General features: G+C 58.6%; 2 protein-coding genes across 2 annotated transcripts in view; both read right to left on the reverse strand.

Moving 5' to 3' along the window:
* Positions 1–6,200, reverse strand: part of SFXN5 (sideroflexin 5) — a 28,021-nt gene extending 21,821 nt beyond the window's left edge. The window contains exon 1 of the mRNA XM_040064120.1: positions 6,085–6,200. Coding sequence (XP_039920054.1) covers positions 6,085–6,141 — 57 coding nt within the window. The 5' untranslated portion in view covers positions 6,142–6,200. The remainder of the gene's footprint in view (positions 1–6,084) is intronic.
* A 6,234-nt stretch (positions 6,201–12,434) lies between these two features.
* RAB11FIP5 (RAB11 family interacting protein 5) overlaps positions 12,435–18,952 on the reverse strand; it is a 46,471-nt gene continuing 39,953 nt past the window's right edge. Inside the window, 1 exon segment of the mRNA XM_040064454.2 lies at positions 12,435–18,563. Within this exon segment, the coding sequence (XP_039920388.2) occupies positions 18,354–18,563 (210 nt within the window). The 3' untranslated portion in view covers positions 12,435–18,353.

Consider the following 18,952-nt stretch of genomic DNA (forward strand, 5'->3'; position numbering starts at 1 on the left):
GAACCAAGCTCAAACAGAGCCAGGCTCAGGAGAACTGAGCTCAGAGCCAGGCTCAGGAGAACTGAGCTCAAACAAAGCCGGGCTCAGCAGAACCGAGCTCAAACAAAGACGGGCTTAGCAGAACTGAGCTCAGAGCCAGGCTCAGGAGAACCAAGCTCAGAGCCAGGCTCAGGCAGAACCGAGCTCAAACAGAGCTGGGCTCGGCAGAACCGCGCTCAAACAGAGCCGGGCTCAGCAGAACCGAGCTCAAACAGAGCCGGGCTCAGCAGAACCAGGCTCATGGAGCCAGCCCAGCTCCGGCAGAACACACATCCGTTGTTCCCCGCACTCCAGCCGTGTCTCTCCGTGTTTTCCCATTCAGCTGATGTGGAAGCTCGGCCTCCCTGCTGGGCTTCCCATCATCCAGGGCATCCCCTGCTGCCCAGTTTAATCTCCTGAGTGGAAGCCAAACGAATTTTTTCAATGCAAAAAAATGGATTTTTTTTTTTTTTTTCAATTCAAAAAAATTGAAAAAAAAACTTTTTCCAATTCAACTTTTTTTGGTGGTTTTCTTACAAAACACAAGGCAAAAAACAAAAACAACAGCCATCAACAACAAAACACAACAACAAGCCCAAAAAAACCAAAAACAAAAGTCCCGGCAATTCCCAATAATTCAGAAATTCGGGGGAAGTTCTTCCCTGGGAGGGTGGGGAGGGGCTGGGCCAGAATTCCCAGATTTTGCTGTGGCTGTCCCTGGATCCCTGGCAGTGCCCCAGGCCGGGTTGGACATTGGGGTCGGAGCATCTGGGACAGTGGAGGTGTCCCTGCCATGGCTGGTGGCTCTGGGTGGGATTTGGGGTCCATCCCATCCCAGTCCATCCCATCCCATCCCAGTCCAGGGTTCCGGGCTCCAGCAAACCCAGAGGTGTCAGGAGATGGAAACGGGATGGGAGAATGTGTCCCCTGCACCCAGGAACAGCTCGGTGCCCCCGCTGTCCCCCAGCCCGGATTTCCCTGAGAGCTGGAGATGTTTCCCCTCTCCTAGGCTCCTTTCCAGCCCTGCTCTCATCCCCGTGCCAGGCACGGAGCTCGGGAGATGCCCACGGGTTTGACCTTCCGCTCCCAAAAATCCACCCCAGGCTCCTTCCCCCTTTCATCCCCGGAGCAGCTGCCGGAGCAAACCGGGAGAGAACCGAAAATCACAAATTTCCCGTGATTAATCGGGGCTATTTTGGGACCGCTCCTCAGCAGCCTGCCAGCAAGACGAAGGGGTTGGGAATATTTAATTCCCTTCCAGGGCACTGCAGCTCGGGATCCGGGCCCTGAAGGTCCAGCTGATCCCAAGAACCGCAAGGAAACAACTCCTGGTGGGCTCCAGGGATCCTAGAGAAGGGGAGAGGTCATTAGCGAGGTGTTAATCACCTCCAGGAGGAAAAGAATTCCAAGGAGCAGCTCTGGGAAGAGCGGGAGGCACGGAAAACCTCACCACTTTAATTACAGCCCGGTTTTCAACAGGATTTAACTAAACCAGAGCAAAGAGCGCGCAGGCTTGGGGTGGGGCTGAGCTCAAAACCAGGCTCATGTCAGCTTTAAATTAATTAGGCGAGACTTGAGCTAAAGCAAACAAAGTTTAGACAATTGAAGGCATTGAGCGAGGGGGCTGTGACAGGGCACAGCCAGCTCTGTGTCATCTGGGGGCAAGTTTGGGCTAAAACCTGGAGCCTTTGGGATGGCTTTAATTTGGTTTTCCAAAGGTAACGAGCCAGGATTGCAATGGGAGAAGCTGCTGCAGCTCAGGGCCACCAGCAGGGACACGGCCAGGACAGGGCTCAGGAACCTCTCGGGAGCAGGAAAACTCCAAACATGAGACACAAACGAACAAATTCCCCTTTAAACCCAGCCTTAAGTGATGGGGACATAAAAAAGCCAAGGCAACAGCAGAAGGACATGGAGCTGCTGGAATACATCCAGAGGAAGCTCCAGGGCTGGAGCCAGGCTGGGAGAACTGGGAATGTTCCCCTGGAGAAGGGAAAAAATCCAGGGGAATCCTCAGAGTCCCTAAAGGAGCTCCAGGAGAGCTGGAGAGGGACTGGGGACAAGGGCTGGAGGGACAGGACACAGGGAATGGCTTCCACTGGGAAAGGGGAGATTGGGCTGGGATCTTGGGCATTGGGAATTCCTGTCTGGGAGGGTGGGGAGGGGCTGGGAATTCTGGAATTCCCGGCTTTGCTGTGGATCCCTGGCAGTGTCCCAGGCCAGGTTGGATCCACCTGGGACAGTGGAGGTGTCCCTGCCCATGGATGGGGTGACTCTGGATGGGATTTAAGATCCTTCCCAACCCAACCCCGGCTGGGATTCCATGATCCTTCTCCCCCCTTTCAAGCCAGTCCCTTCTCCACAGTGACATCCCTGCAGGAGAGAGGAGTTTGACCCCATTTCTTGAACAATAACCTCACACCGAGCAGCAGCCGAGGCATCTCCTGCGTCGTTATCTCCCTGCCAGGTGATCCTGGACATGGAATCCGGAATGGTTTGGGTGGGAAGGGACCTGAAAGCTCATCCAGTGCCACCCCTGCCATGGGCAGGGACACCTCCCCACTGGATTTTGCCCAGGATAAATGTCTGGGCTGCCGGCACCCACCCCGGAGCACTGGGAACACACAGCAGGCTTTGGGAGAGGGAGCACGCAGCAAAAGCCTCAAAGGACAAGGAATAAAAGCAGGAAAGCAGGAAACAGGGGAAAAAAAAAAAAAAAAGAGTATTTCTAACAATTTAGCTCAACTTGTCAGAAAATTAAGTCCTCATCACACATTCCAAACCCAACGTCCTCATTTCTTCTTTCACCTAAAAATAGCCCCGTTTCCAGCGGGAGACGGAGCCTTTCCGGCAGGGAGCTGGGAAAAGGTGACTCGGCATAAGAGGAGAGGAGGGAGAGCAGGGCAGCTGCACAGGCAGGCAGGGAAAGGGCGGTTCGGAACCCCAGAGGGGCCCAGGGCTGCGGCTGCCCCTCCTGCCGCCCCAAATCCTGCCAGGGAAGGGAATTCCGCTCTCATCCAAACCCCTGGGGGCTGGCTCTGCTCCCGAGGCTTTTGTTCCGGGCACAGAACTTCTCCTTGTTCTCCTCGCAGGGATAAGGCTGCCCTGGGTCTGTGCCAGCCCCAGTTCCAGGCCGGTGTGCCTGGGCACAGCCCTGGAGAACTTCCCGGGAGTGCTGGCATCCCACGGGGATCCAGCCGGAATTTTAACCAGCCCAGCTCGCTGATCCTGCCCAAAACAAGCAGACAGCTATGGCTGAGATCTCACAAAGAGATTACAAAACCTGGGAAGGACACGGAAAGAACAGGCAAAGGCAGGAGGGGAAAGCACCTGGCAGGGAAGGTTTGGGGAATCGCTGATCCCTTGGGAATGCGCTGGGTTCATCTCCAGCACTGGAGTGCGGAAGGAAAAACCAAGGTCAAGAAGGGGGAAATAAAGAACTGGAAGATTCTGGGCTGGGATGGAGGGGCTGGGATCTCATGGATCAGTCTGAGCTGGGATCTCCATGGATCAGTCTGAGCTGGGATCTCCATGGATCAGTCTGAGCTGGGATGAAGGAGCCAGGATCTCCATGGATCAGACTGAGCTGGGATGGAGGGGCTGGGATCTCATGGATCAGTGTGAGCTGGGATGGAGGGATTGGGATCTCCATGGATCAGTCTGAGCTGGGATCTCCATGGATCAGACTGAGCTGGGATCTCCATGGATCAGTCTGAGCTGGGATGGAGGGGCTGGGATCTCATGGATCAGTCTGAGCTGGGATGGAGGAGCCGGGATCTCCATGGATCAGTCTGAGCTGGGATGGAGGGCTGGGATCTCCATGGATCAGTCTGAGCTGGGATGGAGGAGCCGGGATCTCCATGGATCAGACTGAGCTGGGATGGAGGGCTGGGATCTCCATGGATCAGTCTGAGCTGGGATGGAGAAGCTGGGATCTCCATGGATCAGTCTGAGCTGGGATGGAGAAGCTGGGATCTCCATGGATCAGTCTGAGCTGGGATGAGAAACCAGGGAATGTGGGATGAAGCCAACGGGACAGCAGCACCACAGCCCCTCCCGCAGCTCCCAGGAAAGGGATAAAACCCCTAAAGCAGAGAGGGGGATGATCTACCGTGCCCGGAGTGGCCCCTTGGCAAAGCATTCCCAAAGAATCCATTCCTCCCAAGGGCTCTCCCTCCCCTCACTCCGGGCCCAGCAGCCTCCCATGGCCCGGAGCCTCCTGCCACAGCCCCTGGAACATCTCCTCCACGCCGCCACGAGTGCCAGTCGCTCCTTAATGAACAGAACGCTCCGATCCCGTGCCTGAGGCGCTGCCAAGCGTGCCTGCAATCGGCTGTGGTGCCCAGGAGCGAGAGAGAAGCGTCTTCTCCTCCTCCTCCTCCTCATTAAAAGCTCCCTCTCTGCCCAGCTGGAGCATCCCTCCCGTTCCCAGGGGAGTCACCCCCTCCCTGTGGACATGTCCCGTGTCCCCCTGCACTGGGGGGTTGGAGGGGACCTCAAATCCCTTCCCATTCCCAAGGGCAGGGACACCTCCAGTGTCCCAGGCTGCTCCAAAGCCCGCAGGGATATGGGCTGTGGGAGGAGGCAGGAGAGAGATCCTCCATGGAATGACTCCTGTGGGAAATCCACAGCTCGTCCTAAGGACTGTTGGGTCAAGGGAGGAGACAGGAGATTCCCCCATGGAATGGCTCCTGTGGGAAATCCACAGCTCATCCTAAGGACTGTTGGGTCAAGGGAGGAGATCCTCCATGGAATGGCTCCTGTGGGAAATCCACAGCTCATCCTAAGGACTGTTGGGTCAAGGGAGGAGACAGGAGATTCCCCCATGGAATGGCTCCTGTGGGAAATCCACAGCTCATCCCAAGGGTGGCTGGGTCAAGGCAGGAGATCCTCCATGGAATGGCTCCTGTGGGAAATCCACAGCTCATCCCAAGGGTGGCTGGGTCAAGGCAGGAGATCCTCCATGGAATGGCTCCTGTGGGAAATCCACAGCTCATCCCAAGGGTGGTTGGGTCAAGGGAGATCCTCCATGGAATGGCTCCTCTGGGAAATCCACAGCTCTTCCCAAGGGTGGCTGGGTCAAGGGAGGAGATTCCCCCATGGAATGGCTCCTGTGGGAAATCCACAGCTCATCCCAAGGGTGGTTGGGATCGAGTCAGAGGGGGCTAAAGAGGGGTTCTGGATTGTTGTGGGTAGTGGGAATGGTCTCCTTGGGGATTGTCCCAATGCTGGGACACACTCACACACCCCAGTTAAGGAGCAGCTCCTCCAGGAGGTCAGGGCCTGCCCAGCTCAGGAGGGGCTGAAGGAGCGTTTTCATCAGCCTAAATGGTTCCACAAGCACAAGCAGCGGTCTCTGGTGATGCCCCCTGGGTGGTGGCAGCAGGGAGGAGCCCCGTCCCCCTGCTCCTGCAGGTACAGGTGTGCGGCCTGACCACGGGCTGCTCTTCCCATCCCTAAATATCAGGTGTGGAGGAGACAACTCCTCTGATATCTCACTGTCTCCAGCCCTGTACATCATCCTGGGTGATCACAACCCAACCCTCAATCCATTGGCACCACAGCTGGACCTTGCTTGGTGAGGTTGGCAAAGCGCCCACCTGGAGCATCCCTGCCGCCCACCCCGCACCTCCATCGCAGAATTCCCTTGCCAACCACCTTGGGCACAGCCCGTTCTCTCGCACCGGCCCTTCGAGGGATGGACGAGCCCGCGCCACGCGACACCGGGAGCGACAGCGGGACCCCGCCGCCCCGGGAGCTCCCGCGGGGCTCGAACCCGTGACCCTGGGGCCCCCCGCCCGCGGCGCTGCGCCCCGCGCCACAGGGGCGCGCAGGGACCCGCCGCGGGCAGGGGGCGGCGGCTCTGAGTGACAGCTCATCCGGCCAATGGCGCGGCGTGCATGGGCCAATCAGCACGCGGCGCTGCGCAGGGGGCGGGGCGAAGGGGAGCCGGGAGCGGGGGGCTCCGTTCCCGGGGTGGGGGGGAGCGATGCCGGGCGCGGGGCGGGGGCGGCTCCCGCCGCCGCTCTCGGTGTGCCCTCCACCGCCTCCCGCCGCCGGCAGTACCTGCTCGAAGCGGGGCTTTCCCAGCTGGAACGGAGGATAGTCCGCCGGCTCCGCCATCCCGCAAGCGCCACTTTAAACAGCCTCCCCCGCCGCCGGGCCCCGCCCCTCGGCCGGGCCCGCGCTGATTGGCTGCGGCCAACCGCAGCTGCCGCGGGGCACGCCGGGACATGGAGTCCCCCGGCCTCTGCCTGGGGCGGGGCCGCGCCGGCTCCGCCAGCCAATGGGAAGCGCTCTGCCCGCGGGGCACCATGGGAAATGTAGTCCCGTCGGGGAGCCGCGGGAGCTAGCGGGGAATGGGGGGAATGTGGAGTGAGGGGGCTCCTGGTGAAGGGGACATGGAAAGAAGAGTTTTGCCTTAATTGCGTAATAAACTGAGCAAATGATAAAACACGGAAAGGTAAATGCCGAAACACTTCTGAGAAACAACCCCAAATGTTATTAAATTGTCATCCCTACGACATCTGTGACAAGAGGGACATGGAGGGGCTGGAGCGTGTCCAGGGAAGGGAAGGGAGCTGGGAAGGGCTGGAGAATTCCTGAGGGAGCTGGGAAAGGGCTGGAGAATTCCTGAGGGAACTGGGAAGGGGCTGGAGAATTCCTGAGGGAGCTGGGAAGGGGCTGGAGAATTCCTGAGGGAGCTGGGAAAGGGCTGGAGAATTCCTGAGGGAGTTGGGAAAGGGCTGGAGAATTCCTGAGGGAGCTGGGAAGGGGCTGGAGAATTCCTGAGGGAGCTGGGAAGGGGCTGGAGAATTCCTGAGGGAGCTGGGAAAGGGCTGGAGAATTCCTGAGGGAGCTGGGAAAGGGCTGGAGAATTCCTGAGGGAGCTGGGAAGGGGCTGGAGAATTCCTGAGGGAGCTGGGAAGGGGCTGAGCCTGGAGAAAAGGAGGCTCAGTGGGACCTTGTGGCTCTGCACCAGTCCCTGACAGGAGGGGACAGCCGGGGGGAATTTGGGATCTTATCCCAGGGAACAGGGACAGGAGGAGAGGGAACGGCCTCAGCCTGGGCCAGGGGAGGCTCAGGGTGGATTTTGGGAATTTCCTTCACTGCCCAGGGAGGTTTGGAGTCTCCATCCCTGGGGGGATTTCAGAGCCCTGTGCGTGTGGCACTTGGGGACAGGGGTCAGTTGTGGCCCTGGCGGTGCTGGGGGTGGTTGGACTCGATGGTCTCCGAGCTCTTTCCCAACCCCACCCATTCCAGGACTCTGTTTCCTTGTGGAATTGCAGATTCCTGCTTTGCTGAGAGCCCCGCGGTCCCCCCGACCTTTGGAGCAGCCGAATCCAGAGCAGGGACCCGGCGGTGATAACGATTTGTGGGGATAAAGCCAAGGTCGTGCGGGGCTGGGGGCACCGGGGGCACGCGGAGCCGCCTGCGGAATTCTCTTCCCCAGATTAGCGGGATAAGAAGTGTCTGGACCTTGAAATGCCGGTGAAATTGTTTGGAGGATTAGGATCAATTCCCGGAGGAAGAGCACAGCGACAGCGAACAGAGGGAGAGGCGGCTGAGCAGGGAAGGGCTGGTGGAGGAGAAGCAAAGGCAGCGGGAGACAGAGCAGGTCAGGATTTCCATTTAATCCCTCCATCTAAGCGGGAATTAAAAAATACACCTGGAAAAGAAAAGTGCCTTCTTTCTGCTCCCCAGGGAAAGCTGTGAATGTCCCACTTCGCTGTGGAAACGCTGCTGCTCTGCCTGGTGGGCACAGAGCTGATCATTCTCTGCAAAAGCCGTTTCTGATTTTGGGTTAATTCGGCACTGATCCCCTCCGGTGAATCCCAAACCTCCTGCAGCTCCGGGTGGGAAAGGGATGGAAAAGGAGCCGTGTCTGAAGGCTGAAAAGTGGGACAGAAGAGAGCGGGGAAATGGTATTTTATCATTTCTGTTCGTTTTCCCTCAGAGATTTTGCTAAAATCCAGCTGTTGGTGCTGCCTCAAGTGACAGCCCCAGCAGCAACTCCCTGCTGTGCTGGGATTCCCAGCGGGGACGGGGACAGGGACAGGGACAGGGACAGGGACAGGGACACAGGGACAGGGACACAGGGACAGAGACAGGGACACAGGGACACAGGGACACAGGGACATAGGGACACAGGGACACAGGGACAGGGACACAGGGACAGGGACAGGGACACAGGGACACAGGGACAGGGACAGGGACACAGGGACAGGGACACAGGGACATAGGGACACAGGGACACAGGGACACAGGGACACAGGGACATAGGGACACAGGGACACAGGGACAGGGACACAGGGACAGGGACAGGGACACAGGGACACAGGGACAGGGACAGGGACACAGGGACAGGGACAGGGACACGGACACAGGGACACAGGGACACAGGGACAGGGACAGGGACACAGGGACACAGGGACACAGGGACACAGGGACAGGGACACAGGGACACAGGGACACAGGGACACAGGGACACAGGGACAGGGACACAGAGACACAGGGACAGGGACACAGGGACAGGGACAGGGACACAGGGACACAGGGACAGGGACAGGGACACAGGGACACAGGGACAGGGACACAGGGACAGGGACACAGGGACACAGGGACACAGGGACAGGGACAGGGACACAGGGACACAGGGACAGGGACAGGGACACAGGGACAGGGACAGGGACACAGGGACACAGGGACAGGGACACAGGGACAGGGACACAGGGACACAGGGACAGGGACAGGGACACAGGGACACAGGGACAGGGACACAGGGACAGGGACAGGGACACAGGGACACAGGGACAGGGACAGGGACACAGGGACACAGGGACAGGGACACAGGGACAGGGACACAGGGACACAGGGACACAGGGACACAGGGACAGGGACAGGGACACAGGGACACAGGGACAGGGACAGGGACAGGGACAGGGACACAGAGACACAGGGACAGGGACAGGGACACAGGGACAGGGACAGGGACAGGGACAGGGACACAGGGACAGGGACAGGGACAGGGACACAGGGCAGGGGGATGAGGAGCCAGGATCCTTGCAGGAGCACACCCTGCTCCCTCCTGGCTCCCACCACTCCTGGGGTCCCGGGCTGTCACTCGAGGTGGCTCCAGCCTGTCCCGACCCCACAGCTCTGCAGGAACATCCCTGGAGCTGTCCCTGATCCCAAACTCCGCCTTCACTCCGAGCGGTTTCTTTCTCCCCAGCTCCGTCTTCAAAGGAGAACCGAGCCCCTAAACACAAACCCGGCGCTGCCAAAAGCTCCGGGCGGCCGCTCCTCCTTCCCCAGAGGCTCCATCCCGGGGATCTGCCCCGGCTCTGGGCGCTGCCCCAAGTCCCCGCCTCGGGGGGAGCCCCCTCCCTCCCTGCCGGCATCCCGAGCCAGATCACTGCCGCAGCCCCCGGTGTTGACACGCGGAGTGTTTGGTAACAACAGAGGGGAGAGAATCTGTTTATCTCAAACCACATTTGGAGTGACATAAGACTATCACTTTTTTGGTTGAATCCCAGGAAGAATATCAATGCTTTGGCTGATAGCAATCCCACCAGATCCATCCCCGACTGACAACTTGTGCTTCCCTGCTTTGGGGAAGGAGGGGTGGGGGGGGGGGTTGTTTCCACAGTCAAAAATGATGGGTTTTTTCCAATTTTTTGTGTTTTTTTTTTTTTTTTAATTTGGGTGGGGGAAAAAAAAACCCCAGCCATGGTGTGAGCTCATCCAGAAAGTGGGGTTGGGTGGGGGGGACTCCAGGGGTGGCTCCTGTGAGGAGATCCTGGAGGCTGTGACCCCAAGGGAATCCCCTGAAGGAGACTGAAGCCAAGGAAAGCCCCTGATGGAGGTCAGACCCCAAAGGAAGCCCCTGATGGAGGTCAGACCCCAAAGGAAGCCCCTGAAGGAGATCAGACCCAATGGAAGCTCCTGATGGAGCTTCCCAAAGGAAGCCCCTGAAGGAGGTGTGACCCCACAGGAATCCCTTGAAGGAGATTGAACCCCAAGGGAATCCCCTGAAGGAGGTCAGACCCCATGGGAATCCCCTGAAGGAGGTCAGACCCCATGGGAATCCCCTGAGGGAAGTTTGGCCCCATAGGAAGCCCCCAAAGGAGATTGAATTCCAAGGAAAGCCCCAGAAGGGCATCAGACCCCAATGAAAGCCCCCGAAGGAGGTCTGGCCCCATAGGAAGCCCCCAAAGGAGATTGAATTCCAAGGAAAGCCCCTGAAGGGCATCAGACCCCAATGAAAGCCCCCGAAGGAGGTCTGGCCCCACAGGAAGCCCCTGAAGGAGACTGAAGCCAAGGAAAGCCCCTGAAGGAGATCAGACCCCATGGAAAGCCCCTGAAGGAAGTTTGACCTCACAGGAACCCCCCAAAGGAGGTCTGGCCCCACGGAATCCCCCCAAAGGAGGTCTGGCCCCACGGAACCCCCCCCAAAGGAGGTCTGGCCCCACAGGAACCCCCCAAAGGAGGTCTGGCCCCACGGAATCCCCCACTGGAGCAGGGTCCAGGCAGGACTGGGGACCCCACGAGGAGCCCACACTGGAGCAGCTCCGAGGAGCCGCAGCCCGAGGGAAGGAATCCAGCGGGAGAAGCTCCTGGGGGATTTTCCTCCCGGGGGATTTTCCTCCCGGGGGAGGGACCCCAGAGCAGGGGGGAGCGTGGGGGGCGCAGCCAGGCACAGAAAATGTGCGATGGACGGAGCACAGCCCCATTCCCTGCTCCCTGCACCACTGGGAAGCAGGAGATGGAGAATCCTGAGGGAAACTGAGCCCGGGGAGACAGGAGGGGTGGGGGGAAAGTGATTTAAGAGTTTGGGTTTATTTCTCATTGCCCTACTCCGATCTGATTAGGAATAAACGGATTTCCTCAAAATTCTTCCTGAGGAGAGCAGCGGGAGCAGCTCTGGGGCCCGTGCAGGGTCCCCCCAGGCCATGGGGGGGTTTGGGGGTCCCAGGACCCCTCCCCACAGGGGACAGCTGGGTGCGGGGCCGGGCTGGCTCCGGGACACGGGCACAGGAACGTTCCTTTGTCAGCTCCCATCTGTAAAGCCAGATTTGGGGAAAACTTGTGCTGGGCAGCGAAACTCGAGCTCAGAACAATCCCAGCCTGCAGGGACGGGAATTACTGCCCTCAGTCCCCAGCTGAGGCAGGCCCAGACCCGACGGAGTCAGGCACGGGGGCTCAGCGGGAATAAGGGCTTTAAATCCTCTGTTTTGGCAATTTCCAGCCCAGTTCTCCCCAGCTGGTCCGGGCTGCCTGTCCCGGGATGGATCCCCTTTCCCAGGGGACAGCAAACATCCCCCTCCTGAGCCATCCAGGGTTAATGGGATCCTCCAGACAGGAGCCGAGCTCCACAGGGCCTCCATCCAGCCAGAGGAAAAATAAACCGGGATTAGAGCTAAGGAAACTCTTCTGAGGGAGCAGCAGAGTCATTTACAGCGGCTTAAGGGGAGTTAATTTTCTTGAAGGAAAAGGATTGGATGGAGAGAGAAGAGGGAGCTGGGAAGGAAAAGGGCTGAGTGCTGAAAGGTGGGAGGGATGGGGAAGAGGAGCTGCAGGAGGAGCGGGGATCAGGGCAAGGGGCAGGGGGGAATGTCAGAGTTCCCAGGCACTGATGGAGCCAGGTCCTTCCCTTCCCTTCCCTTCCCTTCCCTTCCCTTCCCTTCCCTTCCCTTCCTTCCCTTCCCTTCCCTTCCCTTCCCTTCCCTTCCCTTCCCTTCCCTTCCCTTCCCTTCCCTTCCCTTCCCTTCCCTTCCCCCTGTTGTTTTGAGGTCTCTCCCCTGCTCAGCTGCTGATTTTCCCCAAATCCTCAGGAATGCAGCACCAACCCCGACCCTCCCGCTGTGCAGAGTGAGCAGCGAGAGAATCGTGGAATTGCTCTGGAAAATCCCTCTGAGCTCATCATTCCAACCACCCCCAGCACCGCCCCGTGTCCCCAGGTGCCACATCCACAGGGCTCTGGAATCCCCCAGGGATGGGGACTCCAGCCCCGCCCTGGCAGCGGGGACAGGGCTGACAGCACATTCCAGGAAGGAATTCCCCAATACCCACCCTGAGCCCTGGCTCCAGCTCGCTCCAATCCCAGCCACGCTCCATGGGCGCTCCACACAACAAACCTGAAAGAATCCTGAGCCCCTCCCGTGCCCCACACCTGAGCCAGGTGGAATTCCAGGAGGAATTCCTCCTTCGGGGAGGAACTCGAGGTTCCTGCAGCATTCCCACAGCACTCAGGGACTGTCAGGGCAGGTGGAAAAGCTGCTGGAGGAGTTGGACACCCTCCTCCTCCTCCTCCTCCTCGTCCTCCTGCAGCAAATAAACAGAAATGTCACTCAGTGTCCAGGCGCCGTCAGCACAGACGCTGTTGTCAATGAATCAGAAGTGTCTAGGAACAGCTTGAACAACTTTTATTTCTCTTTTTTTTTTCTTTTTTTTTTTTTTTAAAGTGCTTAAAACGTAAATAACAAGCTCTTTATAAACATTAGTTGCAACTCTTAAAACATGAGACACACAGAACCAACTTCCTGCGGACGTGAAGAACAGGGAAACCAACAACTCCAAACAAAAGCCCCGACACTTCTCCCGCCTGGGGATGTTTTTCCAGGTTTTTAACCCCAAACACGGCGGATCCATTCCCCAGACGAGGCCCAGCCTGGCTCACGCTGGAGAATCCACAATCCCCCAGGTTTGTTCCAGTTTGAGGATAAACCTTGGTGGTTCTTCTGGCCAGGGGGACCGGGCAAGGGGAAAAAGAAATCATTGGCCAAAGTTCTCAAGAAGCAAAAACCCAACTGCAGGCTGGCAGCAAAGGCAGAGCACGGCACCGTGCCGCAGCCTCGAGGAACAGCTCGAGCGTGGAGAAACAAGCTCCAGGAGAAAGGCAAAACCACGGGGAATTGTTATGGCTGTGCTTAAAACACGACAGGGAGAAGCTGCCGCTGGCCCAGAAAACCTTTGGGGTGTGCTGGGCTCAGCAGAGAGAGACAGAGCTCAGAGCACGGCCAGGAACACGGAGCAGGAACGCTGCTCCTGCCCCAGGATCCCAAAAAAATCAGTAAATAAGGAGAGTCTGTCACTAAACACGGAGATTAATCCCGTGGCTCAGAGCACGGCCAGGAACACGGAGCAGGAACGCTGCTCCTGCCCCAGGATCCCAAAAAAATCAGTAAATAAGGAGATTCTGTCACTAAACACGGAGATTAATCCCGTGGCTCAGAGCACGGCCAGGAACATGGAGCAGGAACGCTGCTCCTGCCCCAGGATCCCAAAAAAATCAGTAAATAAGGAGAGTCTGTCACTAAACACGGAGATTAATCCCGTGGCTCAGAGCACAGCCAGGAACATGGAGCAGGAACAATGCTCCTGCCCCAAGATCCCCAAAAAATCCCAAATAAATCACTAAATAGGGAAATTCAGTCACTAAACACAGAGATAAATCCCAGATGGGCAACTTGAGAACATTTCCCCACATCCTCCTCCTCATCCCCTCTCTGAGGAAGCTTTCATGTCCTCAAACCCTTCCCTTGGGACGGCGGAGGTTTAACACCAACACCACGGACTCCACTCCAGCGCTGCTCTCGTGCACGGAACAAAAACTGCGTGGTGAGGGGAGGAAACCCAACACGTTCAGCACAGCGGGGCGGGGAGACAGAGACCAGAGAGGAGAACATCTGTGAAACACCTTCCCCAAACACGGGGAGGAACCTCTGGACGCTGGAGGACAGGCACGGAACAGCTCTCACTGCTCGGCTCAGCGCCAAGGGACCTGGGCACACCTTGGATCCTGGGGATGGGCAGGGATCCTGGGGATGGGCAGGGATCCTGGGGATGATGGGCAGGGATCCTGGAGATGGGCAGGGATCCTGGGGATGGGCAGGGATCCTGGAGATGGGCAGGGATCCTGGAGATGGACAGGGATCCTGGGGATGGACAGGGATCCTGGGGATGATGGGCAGGGATCGTGGGGATGGGCAGGGATCCTGGGGATGGGCAGGGATCCTGGGGATGGGCAGGGATCCTGGGGATGGGCAGGGATCCTGGAGATGGGCAGGGATCCTGGGGATGGGCAGGGATCCTGGGGATGGACAGGGATCCTGGGGATGCACAGGGATCCTGGAGATGATGGGCAGGGATCCTGGAGATGGACAGGGATCCTGGGGATGGGCAGGGATCCTGGGGATGGACAGGGATCCTAGGGATGGACAGGGATCCTAGGGATGGACAGGGATCCTGGGGATGGGCAGGGATCCTGGGGATGGGCAGGGATCATGGAGATGGGCAGGGATCCTGGAGATGGGCAGGGATCCTGGGGATGGGCAGGGATCCTGGGGATGCGGAGGGATCCTGGGGATGGGCAGGGATCCTGGGGATGGGCAGGGATCCTGGAGATGATGGGCAGGGATCCTGGGGATGGGCAGGGATCCTGGAGATGATGGGCAGGGATCCTGGGGATGGGCAGGGATCCTGGGGATGGACGGGGATCCTGGGGATGGGCAGAGATCCTGGGGATGGGCAGGGATCCTGGGGATGGGCAGGGATCCTGGGGATGGGCAGGGATCCTGGGGATGGACGGGGATCCTGGGGATGGGCAGGGATCCTGGGGATGGACGGGGATCCTGGGGATGGGCAGGGATCCTGGGGATGGACAGGGATCCTGGAGATGGGCAGGGATCCTGGAGATGGGCAGGGATCCTGGAGATGATGGGCAGGGATCACTGCAAACGGGGGATGAGGGAACGGAACAGGAACTGCTGGAAAAGGAGGAGATGAGGGAACAGAACAGGAACTGCTGGAAAGGGAGGAGATGAGGGAACAGAACAGGAACTGCTGGAAAGGGAGGAGATGAGGGAAGAGAACGGGAACTGCTGGAAAAGGAGAGGATGAGGGAATGGAACAGGAATAGCTGGAAAGGCAGGGGATATGGAAACACCCATTGCTGGAAAGGCAGGAGATGAGGATCAGGGAATGGATCAGGAATTGCTGGAAAGGCAGGAGATAGAAGGAGCAGATACTGCTGGAAATGGGAGATATGGAAACACCCATTGCTGGAAAGGCAGGAGATGAGGATCAGGGAATGGATCAGGAATTGCTGGAAAGGCAGGAGATGTGGAAGCACCTACTGCTGCAAAGGCAGGAAAGGAGGGAACAGGTATGGCTGGAAACAGGAGATATGGAAGCACCTACTGCTGGAAACAGGAGATGTGGGAATAGAACAGGAATTGCTGGAAAGGCAGGAGATACAGAAACACCTATTGCTGGAAAGGCAGGAGATGAGTAAACAGGTATTCTTGGAAAGGCAGGAGATGAGGAAATCGAACAGGTATTGCCAAAACAGGAGATGTGGAAGCACTTACTGCTGGAAAGGCAGGAGATGAGGGAACAGGTATTCTTGGAAAGGCAGAAGAGGGAACAGGTATTTTTTTGAAAGGCAGGAGATGGAAAGAGCAGGTATTGCAGGAAATGGGTGATACGGAAACACCTATTGCTGGAAAGGCAGGAAAGGAGGGAAGAGGTACTGCTGGAAACAGAAGAAGGAATAGAACAGGTATTGCTAAAAACAGGAGATGTGGGAGCATCTATTGCTAAAAACAGGAGATGTGGAAGCACCTACTGCTGGAAACAGGAGATGAGGGGATAGAACAGGTATTGCTAAAACAGGAGATGTGGAAGCACCTACTGCTGGAAAGGCAGGAGATGTGGAAGCACCTACTGCTGGAAAGGCAGGAGATGTGGAAGCACCTACTGCTGGAAAGGCAGGAGATGTGGAAGCACCTACTGCTGGAAAGGCAGGAGATGTGGAAGCACCTACTGCTGGAAACAGGAGATGTGGAAGCACCTATGGCTGGAAAGGCAGGAGATAAGGGGATAGAACAGGTATTGCTAAAAACAGGAGATGTGGAAGCACCTACTGCTGGAAACAGGAGATGTGGAAGCACCTGTTGCTGGAAAGGCAGGAGATGTGGAAGCACCTGTTGCTGGAAAGGCAGGAGATGAGGGGATAGAACAGGTATTGCTAAAACAGGAGATGTGGAAGCACCTGCTGCTGGAAAGGCAGGAGATGAGGGGATAGAACAGGTATTGCTAAAACAGGAGATGTGGAAGCACCTGTTGCTGGCAGGGCCGCACACCCGGCACAACCTGCTGAGCTCTGAGAGTAACATTTCATATTCAAATGCAAATCCTTCAGGCTTCTGGAGCAAAACAAGGCAGAGCTGACTAAGGCAGAGGGGGCTGAGGGAGGCGGTGAGACACGACGGGAGAGGAGGGAGAGGAGGGAAGGAGGTGCCGTGGGATCCGTATAAACATCGGCACTTGTGTGGGGAGCAGCAGCGCCCTTCCCTGCAGGGGCACGGGGCCAAGGACGGGATGTTTGTGTCACTGGCAGCCACAGAGGGGCCCCGGCCCTGTGGGAGATGTTGGCTCTGCATCTCCCCCATTACTGCCCTCCTGAGGAATTCCTCTCCCTTTTCCCAGCACTCATTCCTGGGAATTCATTCGTGCCCTGCTGCTCTCCCGGCGCTGCATTCCCACAGCTCCCCCCGGACTGCCTGCAGCTCACAGGGACACAGGGGGACCTGACCCCGCAGGCTCCTGGCACTTTCTGAAACGGGACAAACACCTTGCCCTGGACACTCCCATCCCACCCAGAAACACGGAGGGAGGAGGAGCAGAAGCGCAGAGGAGCACTGCAAACCCTCAGGTGCTTCCCAGGAGGGGAGAGGCAGTAAGGAGTGGGAGGTTCGTGGCTGGTGTTCCCCCAGGGAACAAATCCTCCTCCTCCTCGTGCAGAGCTCCCTTTCTCCTGACCCAATGCTCCGTCTCCAGCTGGGTTTTATCTTGGAATACTCAGCCTGCCCTGATCTCTGCCTCCACCTCTCCCGAGCTGCTGTGCACAACTCATGGCAGGACCCAGGGCTCCTGCAGGGGAGGCTCTGCCCTCCGTGGGTAACAACTAACTCCCTTTTCTCGGCTGAGAAGGAAAGCAGAGGAGGAACCTGCCCCAGGCGGGTGGTGTGGGACTGAGAAGGGGATTTCAGAGCCTTTCTGGGGCAGGAAACTGCTACTGGCCTATGGCAAAAGGCACCATTCTTCAAAGTCATGGTCTGGATTGAGGCAAGTGAAGAGCAGGGAGGTTTTAGAGGAGCCCAGAAACTTTGGGAGACAGAGAAGAGAGAGAAGCAGCCTTTCATGTCGGAATCCCGCTCCAACTGCCCCTCTGCCTGCACGGGAACCTTCTCCAGCCAAAATCCTGGCAGGATGAGGGAGGGAACAACACCTTTCCTGTCCCCTTTGGCAGCACCCCCAAATCAACGGTAAATCAGAGCCCTTGGGGGTCACTGAGGGCTCAGCGGCGGGCAGAGCTGCCCCGCAGCCCTGATCCCAGCGTGTGCATGTGCTCACTGCCCTGCCCGGGGGGCCCTGCCAGGATTTGGGAACTCTGGGCTGTGCCAGGAGGCTTTGGGGCGCCTGACCCCACCAGGCCTCGCTCCGGGGGCGTTTTCCTGCTGTGCTGGGACAGACCAGGCAGAGGCAGGGCGGAGCAGCCCTTCCTGGGAATGCCGAGTGGAAATTCAGCCTGGATTCCTCAGTCCCTCCAGGACACAGCAGCCCCGTTGCTGGGTGGGGGATGCACAGGATCTCCTGGGGCACGATCCCACGTTCCCGTTCCCATATTCCCAGTCCCGCCTGAGGGACCCAGGCAGTGTCACCGTGACAGTGACAGGGCCAGCGTGGCCCAGCCAGGCTCTGACACCACGCCAGGCCCTCAGAGCGAGGTGCTGTCCCTTCGTGGAGCATCTCCCTGTGCTCGGGGAGTGGCACAAACTGCAGGCGGCTCTTCCCCCTTCCCTGGGGGTAACCGGGGCAGGAGTGTCCCAGGGACGTGCTGGGGGAGCCTCACTGGGTCTGGGTGTCCCCAGCGTCACCCACCAGTCCAACAGCACCCAGCAGCCGGGGGACACCACCCCGGGGCAGACAGGAGGAGGAGGAGTGTGGGCAGAGGAGCAGCAGCAGGAGGAAGTGACGGGGAGATGGTTTCCAGCTCTCAGATGTCCACGGGTCACTTAAAGCTCTGGCAGGAGGTGGCACTCGCTGAGGCGCCTGCCCCGTGCGGAGGGCTCCGCTCCTCCCCATAGGGCGCTGCCAGCCCAGCACCCTACGGCTCCCTGGAGCCGAGCTGGGGCACGCTCAGGCCGGGAAGGAGCAGAGAACCCTCTGTTCTCGGGGGACAGAAGCCACGGGAGGGCCCGGGTGAGGGGAGGGAGCGCGGGACGGCGGCAGCGCGGCGAGCGGGGCGCGGCTCTGCGGCCCCGGCAGGCTCAGGGGGCCTGGCCCCCGCCCAGGGGGATCTGCAGCAGCGTGGGGGACTGCTCCATGATGCGCACCAGCAGCTGGTCGATGTAGTTCTCCAGCTCCCGGATGTGCTCCTCCTTCTTGCTCAGCTCGGCCTCCTTCTGCAGCAGCAGCTGGATCAGCTCGTGGTGGGTCAGGTGGTAATACTTGGCCGACTGGTCGGGCTGGGCGGGGTCCTGCTGGGAACCAAGGGGGACATTCAGGACTGGAATTAACACCTCTGCTTCCGGTAACGTTCGCAGGGTGCAGCAACAGCCAGAGTGCTCGTGCTTTCCGTGCCTGTCCTTCCAAACTGGAGAGGCAGGAGCAGCGCAGGGTGCTCATCGTGAACCAGCTGAACTCCCTGCAGCACCCTCAGGGCTCCTTCACTCGGGTGAACCCCAGCAGCGTTTTCCATGCGACACTGGGGAGGCAGAGAGAGTGGGAGCGGACAAAGGGACGGAGGAGTCACCCTCAGAACACCTCTGTGTCCTCAGAGGGGTCACAGGTGCTCTGCTGGCCCCAACACACCAGTCTGGAGTAGAGCCAGCTCAGCAAAGCTGCAGCAAGGACCTTCCCCCTGCCA

The sequence above is a fragment of the Hirundo rustica genome, chromosome 5 (genome assembly GCF_015227805.2).
Source record: "Hirundo rustica isolate bHirRus1 chromosome 5, bHirRus1.pri.v3, whole genome shotgun sequence".
Classification (NCBI taxonomy): Eukaryota; Metazoa; Chordata; class Aves; order Passeriformes; family Hirundinidae; genus Hirundo; species Hirundo rustica.